Source organism: Pelobates fuscus, chromosome 5 (assembly GCF_036172605.1).
Source record: "Pelobates fuscus isolate aPelFus1 chromosome 5, aPelFus1.pri, whole genome shotgun sequence".
Classification (NCBI taxonomy): domain Eukaryota; kingdom Metazoa; phylum Chordata; class Amphibia; order Anura; family Pelobatidae; genus Pelobates; species Pelobates fuscus.
This window is the reverse complement of record NC_086321.1, coordinates 379,710,572-379,721,345: the sequence shown is the minus strand read 5'-3', so window position 1 is coordinate 379,721,345 and position 10,774 is coordinate 379,710,572. Positions and strand designations below refer to the sequence as shown.

Here is a 10,774-nt window from a genome sequence, read left to right as displayed (position 1 = left end):
GAGCTCGCTCTTAAAGGGGCAGTGGGAGCCAAAAGTTGATTCAGGCTCCCATTGGCCCACGTCATTCCAGCACCCCCACACACGAATGTTTTGGGGGCACAATAGCTTGCATTAAAAAAAAACTAAACGTTTTTGACTGTAATATAATAGCAGTCAGTTTCCTTCACACGTGTGCATTTCAGGGCCTGCCACGGCACAGTGTCACACCAGTGAAACTCATATCTGGTGTAACAGTAGTGTACATTAAAAAAAAAAAAACACAGGGGGCTTGTTGTCACCTTTCGGGGACCATTGGTGTTGTACGTGGCTGGGTGGAGGAAGAGACCTTCAATGACATCAGTGAGGACAAGGAATGGGACATGGCTAGCTTGGTATCCAACCTTGTGCAAATGGGGAGTTTGCGGTTGTGCAAATGGACTGTTTGCGGTTGTTTGCGGTGCGTTAAACGGGGAGTTTGGTCTGTCACTGTGAAGCGGGCGTAACCCATACACTACCTGATCGATACAACATAATACCTGATGTTTTAAAGCACGTTATTCCAAACAATTTAGGAATGTTAGGTGATTTATGCCCTTTATGGATTAAAACCAGACTCTGCATCAACTATGTAATTTTCCATGGGAGTTTTGCCATGGATCCCCCTCCGGCATGCCACAGTCCAGGTGTTAGTCCCCTTGAAACAACTTTTCCATCACTATTGTGGCCAGAAAGAGTCCCTGTGGGTTTTAAAATTCGCCTGCTTATTGAAGTCTATGGCGGTTCGCCAGGTTCGCGAACATTTGCGGAAGTTCGCGTACGCCATTCGCGAACGGAAAATTTTATGTTCGCGACATCACTATTGATAAAGTGTCTGTTTAGGAGACGGAAATTGCATTCAGAGTCTCTCTCGAATTTTAGTATTCCCCCCCTTCTATCTCATACAAAGATTTATTTTCCTGTTTTATACACATTTGTCTTGGCTTTTTATTTTGGTTAGATTGTGCCATGTTTGTACTGTTCCCAATAAATTGGCACAGCAAGGAATGCTCTGTCTCATCTTATGTGTAAGTCCTCAGAATGAGGTTTACCTTTTTTAACATTACTTACTTTTGTGGAATTAGCTTGGAATCCTTTTGAAGAGTAAGTGAAAAAAACGTAATGTTACAACATTGTACTACGATTATTATACCTTCCTGATATAAAATTCTATAACTGGGGCAGCAACTTAATTTCTTTTTTTTTTGTTAAATGTTTTTGAAAGCCCAGTATTCTGCTGAAATCAAGTAACTCATTGAAAACTTCCCATTTGTGATTCATCCCGTCTCTCAGATAAAATGTTCCTGTCTGAGTGGGATTCTCCTTTCCTCGCGAAGTGCTTGTGATTCACTACGTGATCCAGTGATGTCATGATATACCTAAAGTAAAATGAATTTCTGTTTTCAGCATTGATGGCGACACTGTAGCCAAACAGCAGTGTTACCGCACAGTCCTACAATGCCACTGGCGGCATTGGGACAGTCAATTACTTATTGATAAATATATATTGTTCAGGCCCCTTCCAAAACTCTTCAATGATACATCTGGAATAATGAAACCTGTTTCTTTCACTGCCTACATTCTGTTCTTGCTCCTTTGCCTTTCCCCAGCCTAGGGCTCATAACTTTACATGTTATAACGTATCAACATTTACAATACAGGATACATGTGTTAGAAGAGCCTTATTCCTGCTATATTGATCCACATTTGTCTGAGAACGGTCACTTTTTCCCCTCAATGTTGTTCGTTCTAATTGCTTCGCCTCCTCTCCCCGGGTCAGCAGATTGTACCTGCTCACTGCAACCTCGTTCTGTCCATCTACCTGGATCTCTCTCTCTATTTCAAATCCAGTTGCTTTGCCCCTAGTCCTCTCTGGACCTAGCTCTCCTCTCACCCTCCTCCACCCTGCTCTCCGTTGCTCACTAATCCACTTTATCCTGTTTGCGCACCAAAGCCTACCTAATTGGAACCTGCTTCCTTAGGAATTTTAAATTTATCCACAAAAGAGCAAAGATACAACAAGCGGCCAACTTGACCATGAAACTCTGCATGACAATGAATCAGGTTATATAGAGTTTGGGTTTTATTGTAGACTATTTCCAAACTATTTGTATTAATTTGTTTACATTTACTCTCAGTACCTCTGAGACAATATCCCAGGATTGCTATCAGCAGTGCTCCTTCTGTGGAACTTCTGGAGATAGACATGTCTACTTGTTGTAGAACATCTCTCTGTAATACTCCATATTCAGTGAAAAGGAATGTATTCCAATGAACTTACTGATTGACACATAAACTGATCCATTGATAAATGGTGTTTTGCATGATGATGGATTTGCATCTTGCTGCCAGTTTTGCTTCTTACAACAAAGAAAATGCACCAAGTTATTCCTAACTTCTCGTCATCTACCTGTGTTTAAAGGACAACTTTTATCCAATTTTCACTTTGTTTACTAAAAGTTTATTATATTACATGAAATAAAATGAAAGGTTTACTCTAGCACCATGATCACTGTAGTGATTTAAAGTGGTTATGGTAATTGTAGTCTGTATGTGCTGCATTTTGCTTTGCGTTTAACCCCTCCACTTCCAGCGGCGTCTTTGGGATGTCATCAGCCAGTGTGGAACTAGAAATGCAATCATTGGCTGAAAGTGGTCAGCGGACACTCTCAGCCAATGTATGTTGACCTCTGCGACTCTGCAGAATCCAAGAGTGCGTCACTAGAGCACCAGGGAGCATCGCAGCCTGGCAAACCGTTACCAAACGCTTTGCCCCATTAGCGAGTAACTGAGCCAGAATACTCCTGGCATCATAACCGGTTACGTCAATAACCCTCCAGTTATATATTTTTAAATAATGTATATTGATTACATTTCAAACATATATTGAAACATTTCATTATATTTAATAAACTTCAGATAAGGAAAAGTAAAAATGTGATGACAATTGTTTTTTAAAATATATAATTATTTTTTCACAAAATTAAGTCAGTAAAACGAGCCCAGAGCATCTCTCTGCAGCCGAACACTTAGTTACATTAAGTGTTACAAGGATCTGTTACTCTAAACCGACTGTAGGCCTGCTAGGTAAAGCATACCTGCGAGCAGGTAAGAGATGATCTATTCGCAGCCGCTGGAAAGAGATAACACAGGCATAAAATAAACATAAGAACTCAAGCACTCGGACTTATTTTCAGGAACATAGAAGGGGGAGCGTGAAACACAACCTCTGCCTTTAGGGAAACAAGCAATGGCCTGGGGGGTTCTGTCTTCCTCAACCAATTACCATTAGACGAGAGACAATGAAAAGTGCTTGTATTGCTAAACGTGACCGAGACACTGAAACATGTATAAGTTATGCTACCATTTCTTTCATTAACTATATGGACTGGGCCGAAATAAATGTAAAACCTTGTATCAGTTTTTCTTAGTATCAGATGTTTTGGGATCCGTGATATAAGGGCCCAATATTGGGCAAGAAAACATATTTAGGGTGTACAGAAAAAGCCGCAGCAATTTGGTTCATACCCATCGTAGTGTCACAGCTATGTTTAGTTTTGGGTACCGAGCAGGACAGGTCCACCCTGAGCATGTTTCTGTTCTGACAGAGTATTCCTGTTACAATCCGTTTTTGCCCTTGAAAATTCATATGAACAGGAAGAGACAGGAACGTTAGGACATTCAGACCCTTCATGTCGCTGCTTATAAATAACAGCTAGAAATTTAAAAAAAATGTTTTGATCCATGTTTCCGTACAAGAAAAAACAACAACGTGAAAAAACAAAACAAAACTTAACATAAAGCTGTAAAAATGCACCTTGAAACTTGTAAATTCAAAACATCTGTAAAAATGGCCCTCATAATAACTACAGACTAAAGACGATTTCTCCTCTAAGTAAAACCACCTGCTTTGCAAAATGCTGGCTGAAATATGCCAAAGTTTTGTTTGCAAAGTTAATAAGGTCGAGTTGGTTTATCTAGAGCACAATGGGTCTCTTTCTAGAAGATAAACAGCACAGAACGCCGGGGATTTGAATTTCAGTGGCCGGGGCACATGCTGTTTGCTCTCTTGGGAAGGAGACTCATTGTACATGCCAAAAGTTCCCATAGTAAAAAGGGGGCAGTGGAATTAATAATACTCCTCTTTGTAGCCATTGTTAATAGATATTGGAATTGATCGGTTTCCAATTTCTCTTTCCTTTTTTTTTAGCACGGACCTGGTACGGGATGTTTGGCTGTGAGCATGGAGAGACTGACACGCTAATCTGGGATCCATTAACCAGGTTTCTCAATCAATATGCAGATATCCAGGTGCACTTCACCAATATGAAACAGAATTTAAAAAACAACTTGCTTTGCATAGACGGTAAACACTGTAACATTTTACAGGCGTATGGTACGCGGACAAGAAAACATTACAGAGTATTGTCCAAGAATAAGACTCGGATTATACTCTTTTTTTTTTTTTTTTAGAGTTGAGATGGTAGTTCATGTATGTTAATAAAAACAAATAACAAGCTCACAAATCATCAAATCATTGCCCAGTGCTGAAACAATGAATTCTATCTATCTATCTATCTATTATCTATCTGTCTATCTATCTGTCTGTCTGTCTGTCTGTCTGTCTGTCTGTCTGTCTATCTATCTGTCTGTCTGTCTGTCTATCTATCTGTCTATCTATCTGTCTGTCTGTCTGTCTGTCTGTCTATCTATCTGTCTGTCTGTCTATCTATCTGTCTATCTATCTGTCTGTCTGTCTGTCTGTCTGTCTATCTGTCTGTCTATCTATCTATCTGTCTGTCTGTCTGTCTATCTGTCTATCTATCTGTCTGTTTGTCTGTCTATCTATCTATCTATCTATTATCTATCTGTATGTCTCTCTATCTATCTGTCTATCTATCTATCTATCTGTCTGTCTGTCTGTCTGTCTGTCTGTCTATCTATCTGTCTGTCTGTCTGTCTATCTATCTGTCTATCTATCTGTCTGTCTGTCTGTCTGTCTGTCTATCTATCTGTCTGTCTGTCTGTCTATCTATCTGTCTATCTGTCTATCTATCTGTCTGTCTGTCTGTCTGTCTGTCTGTCTATCTATCTATCTGTCTGTCTGTCTGTCTATCTGTCTATCTATCTATCTGTCTGTTTGTCTGTCTATCTATCTATCTATCTATCTGTCTGTCTGTCTATCTGTCTATCTATCTGTCTATCTATCTATCTCTCTGTCTGTCTATCTATCTATATATATATCTCTTTATCTCTCTCTCTCTCTCTCTCTGTCTGTCTGTCTGTCTATCTATCTCTATCTATCTCTATCTCTGTCTATCTATCTATCTATCGATCTATCTATATCTCTCTTTCTCTCTCTGTCTGTCTGTCTGTCTATCTATCTCTATCTCTCTCTGTCTGTCTGTCTATCTATCTCTAACTCTGTCTGTCTGTCTGTCTGTCTATCTATCTATCTCTATATCTATCTCTCTGTCTGTCTATCTATCTCTATCTCTCACTGTCTGTCTGTCTGTCTATCTACCTATCTATCATCAAGGCATGACGGTGATACACAATGGTAATTTCAGTATTTATTTAAATAAGTCAGGAGTTTTTGTCACTTTTTCGATCTCACCACAACTTTAACATTGCTCATATATCGAATCTAATGTGCATTTACATTTTGAAACCTGGAAGACAAAAAATGTTTTTGCTGGGGAATGTGATGAGCTTTTATACAAGAAGATACCACTGCTGCGAGGTAAAGCTTTACTGTACACAGAAACCATGTCTCACATCCCTGTCGCAGCAATGCGAATGCGAATTTGCGTTGTCTGCCCCTTGTATCTCCGAGCAGGCGTTGTTCCGAGTAGTTTGTAAAGTGAGATAAGCAAAAGAGAGTAGTATGCATGTGCGGTTTGTCTTTATTGCACTGTGCTTTCCTTTTTGTTAGTACTGAAATCGAACTCGAATGTAATCTATTCGAGTAAATACGGGGTTCACACCTCAAAACCATCACAGATACATTGGAAACCAGAGCTGGATTCCGATTGGTTACGTGACATTCATGACCAATCATTAATACAGCTATAAAATCATGGTACCCAGATCATAAAAGCCAATACTAGCATTCTGTAAGAATCATTTTTTCAACTCAATAATAACAATAAAATGAATAGTATATTTAAGTTTGAGAACTAATGCACCATCGAATCTAATGCACATTCAAATTTTAGAGACTTTATTTTGCCAATAAAGGTGCTCATTAGATTAAATTCGGGGGAATTTATCTGTCACCAATCATAGACTCTTGCTCTCAAAGGGCAGAAGACGGATTGAGCGAGAGGGTATATAACGGCGAAACTGGATTTTACTGACATCATAGTCCACGGTGGTTTAAAGATGTCTCCAGGATCCCAGGATAACATTATTAGCTTTACCACACTTTATATATTGTAAATATTATATGCATTTTTTTTTTTATGTTTTTGTTGGGAGTTTTGTTTCGGGAGTTGAACTACCAGAGATGGCCGGTTTCCTTTAATTTCAGATACAGTTAAATAAAAACACATGAATACACTGCTATGTATCTTACTAGATTTTTTTTTTTTTATTGTATATAGATCAAAATACTGTACATATATTTTATTTATTATTGAATTACTTATATAGTGCCAGACATAATCCACAGTGCTCTTTACAAGTATAGAATTCAGTTATTTATTATTATTTATTAAATTTTAAGGAAGTTTTGTTCCACAGCAGCTGTAATAGAGAAGATCTGATCACTGCCATTCCGGTTGGTGTGAAATGACAAACAGACACACACAAACACACACACACAGACACAAACACATGCACACACACACACACACACAAACACACACACAGACACAAACACACGCGCACACACACACACACTCTCACTCATTATGGCTTGCCCATCAGAGCTGCCATTAATTCTGTACCTCTCTCCTTAACCACAAAATGGACAAGGTTCTGTGGATAGTGAGACACTTTATTTTTCTTTACCCCCCTCGCACAGCAAGCATGTATGGGTAGAAAATAGAAGTAATTCCAGTAGCTGTTCTTCTTATTGCACCAAATTATGTGTATTGCTAGGTCACACGAAAATTCTTTTAACATCATAACTATCTAATCTGAGGCCAATTCCAAACCTTTATCACCCCAGTCCGCACTGTTCCAGTCTGATTTACACAAACCAGGTAGATGTACTCTGTGCCTTCTCACTCCTGGCTCATCAATTGCTCCAGTGCACAGTGTACCCCAATAATACAAAGGCAGCACCTCAATACCGAACAGATACATTGGAAACCAGAGCTGGATTCCGATTGGTTACGTGACATTCATGACCAATCATTAATACAGCTATGAAATCATGGTACCCAGATCATAAAAGCCAATACTAGCATTCCGTACTAATTATTTTTTCAACTCAGTAATTCTAATAATAATAATAATAAAATGAATAGAATACGTTAAGTTCTCAAGATATTTAAATAGTAATGTTATAAATTATTACTGTTGTTTTTACCTTTTGCTCAGTGATCATCGATGGTAGTAATTGTGGCCGAATATCACTATATATAGGAAATCAGAATCCAAGTTTATAAAAGGCGGTAACCAGCTGATCTTTTTATTATTCCCTTCACCTTATCAAACTGTTCTTGAATGTTATCATAGCTTGTAATGACTGTTATCAAGGGGCTGACCTTGAATATGTCTCAAAGGGACCTCAAGGTCAATCCTAGAAGATGACAGTTTGACTCTGAAGAGAATGCTGTTGAATGTCGCAGTCTTGGAAATAGCGTCGTCTTGTTTAAACTTTCTGCTTTGTTCTGTGAATATTAAGAGGGTATTAGTGAGAGACATGCAGCGTAGGCTATATACATTCTCCTGTTACACCACGGAGGTCCAGGGATTTAGAGCAGTAGGGGTTACAGACAGATGGAGACACTGCACAGTGGGGAGTCATAGGAAGGCTAAACGGATTAAACTAAAAAAAAAAATATCAGGATGAAAGTTAAGGAGATTATAGCATGGGCTGCAGAATGGGGGACTGGGAGGTGACCTACAGAAGCAGTGCAGGAATCAGAGAAGCAGGTAATTTTATACAGGTGTAAAAAGGAAAAGATACAGAGAGAATTCGGCTGATGGCGAGGAGGGCAGGATTATATTACCCTACTGGCTTTTCCTTCTCTCTTGCTACCTGTAATTTTTGAGCCACAGGAAAGAGACGAAGTAGGGAAGAATTATTTTTTTTCTTTTTTTACATATGGGAACAATAAAAAGGAGATTCCCCCAGCGTTAATATATATATATATATATCCTCACATCCTTTGAATTCATGCAAATTAAAGAGCTTCTGCGTAAACCTGGGAGAAAGTGCTTATTCGTTTCAATTGAATATTTGAGAAGCAACCTCACAAAAGGACTATTGTTTTACCGTATACAGGCTCTTTGTGGCTTATGCAATTGGTTACTGGAGGCTCGCGGTTCATTGAAAACCAGAGACAGAGCTTTTGTAATTCTAGATGTGACCAATTAAACAAGCTGCAGCTACCACTTGGCTGAGCAGTCTGCATCCCAGCTAAATATGTAAAGAGGAAAGTCCGTCTCTGCATCCATTCTGGGAGGGTGATGCAAACGGCGTAATTGCGTGCAGATTATTGGAAAACCAACTGACACAGCCCAAAGTAGAGGCAATAGGAGCCGGATCAAGGCAGCGTCATTAGGTGTTAAGTTGAGGTGCTTTTAGGTTCATTCATTTTAATCCAGATCTCCCAGGGCTTCTAACAAAGTGCCTACACTTTGCGCTCAGACAAGGGAGCGCAGATAAAACGTACACATTTGCCTACGATCTTACGAGGAATATTCCTTTCAAAGGACAAAAATATGCCAACCAATGGAATACATCAGATCTTGAAGATTCAGTTTGGTCTGATCAACTGTGATAACAAGTATTTGACAGCAGAAGCTTTTGGTTTTAAGGTCTACGCCTCTGCTCCAAGCTTGAAAAAGAAGCAAATATGGACTCTAGAGCAGGATGAAGTAGACAGTTCAGTGGTCTATCTCAAAAGTCATCACCTGGCGAGGTACCTATCGGCTGACAAAGATGGCAAGGTGTCTTGCGACGCTGAGAAACCAGAAGGTGACTGTCGTTTCTCCATCACTGCCCAATCAGATGGGAGGTGGGCCCTCCAATCTGAACCCCATAAACGGTTCTTTGGGGGATCGGAGGACAAATTACAGTGTTTTGCCCAAACGATCACAGAGTCAGAACTCTGGGCTGTACATCTTGCCATTCACCCTCAGGCTAATCTCCTAAGCGTCAGCCGGAGGAGATATGCACATTTGAGCCAACAGGAGGATGAAATCTCTACAGACAGTAACATTCCCTGGGGTGTTGACTCCCTTATTACCTTAGTATTTCAGGACAAAAAGTACTGCTTGAAGACTTGTGACAACAGATACTTGCGGAATGATGGGAAGCTGGTTAAAGATCCTGATGACAGGACTGGCTACACTCTGGAGTTCAAAGCAGGGAAGTTGGCCTTCAAAGACTGCACTGGGAAGTATTTGACACCGATGGGACCCACTGGTACTCTGAAATCGGGGAGGAGCTCCAAACCTGGCAAAGACGAGCTCTTTGATCTGGAGGAAAGTCATCCACAAATTGTCTTCATGGCGTCCAACAGAAGATATATCTCTATAAGGCAAGGTAAACAAATCGGGACACCTCCATAGGTCATGTAACATCACCCCTATCCAAAACACAACACAGCATTTAAACAACCACTCATAATGCTCATAATCGGCAAAAACTTAATTTTAGATACATAGGTATTTATGTATTGCTCATGCTGTTTAATCATTTTATGGTCAATCGTACGTCATTTTTTTATATTCAGACAGAGATAATTAGTTCCATATATACTTCTAATCCCTAATGTGAAAATAATTTATTTGGGTAAGTCAATAAATTGTGAATTATAAAGATTTGTTAAAACACCTGCAAATTTAGGCCAAAATATGCAAGTTGGAAAGATTCTCCAAGTCAACTATAATTTCAAGTGTTGATGTTTTACCCTATTTGCCCCAAATTAAGCAGATTATAGTACACTTTAGACGGTTAACACATTAAAAATGGTAACAGAATAACTCCCGAAATTTCTATAAGTGGTGAGATCAGGTGCAGGGCTGTTCTGAGAAATTGTAAGTGACTTACTAAAAACTATTTATAAACTAAAATATAATATAGAACAAGTACAATGTATATTTTTTTATCTTATTTCTAAACATATTTATTGTAGTTTAAAGACACATTACTGGGAGTATTATTGCTGTGGAGCTCTGTTATACATTCAGACACATTACTGGGAGTATTATTGTTGTGGAGCTCTGTTATACACTCAGACACATTACTGGGAGTATTATTGCTGTGGAGCTCTGTTATACACTCAGACACATTACTGGGAGTATTATTGCTGTGGAGCTCTGTTATACACTCAGACACATTACTGGGAGTATTGTTGCTGTGGAGCTCTGTTATACACTCAGACACATTACTGGGAGTAGTATTGCTGTGGAGCTCTGTTATACACTCAGACACTTTACTGGGAGTATTATTGCTGTGGGGCTCTGTTATACACTCAGACACATTACTGGGAGTATTATTACTGTGGAGCTCTGTTATACACTCAAACACATTACTGGGAGTATTATTGCTGTGGGGCTCTGTTATACACTCAGACAC

At 39.3% G+C, this 10,774-nt stretch overlaps 1 protein-coding gene across 1 annotated transcript in view; it reads left to right on the top strand.

Annotated features, from left to right (window-relative positions):
- The first annotated feature begins 8,144 nt into the window (after nt 1–8,144).
- FSCN2 (fascin actin-bundling protein 2, retinal) overlaps nt 8,145–10,774 on the top strand; it is a 30,082-nt gene continuing 27,452 nt past the window's right edge. Inside the window, exon 1 of the mRNA XM_063456300.1 lies at nt 8,145–9,739. Within this exon, the coding sequence (XP_063312370.1) occupies nt 8,914–9,739 (826 nt within the window). The 5' untranslated portion in view covers nt 8,145–8,913. The remainder of the gene's footprint in view (nt 9,740–10,774) is intronic.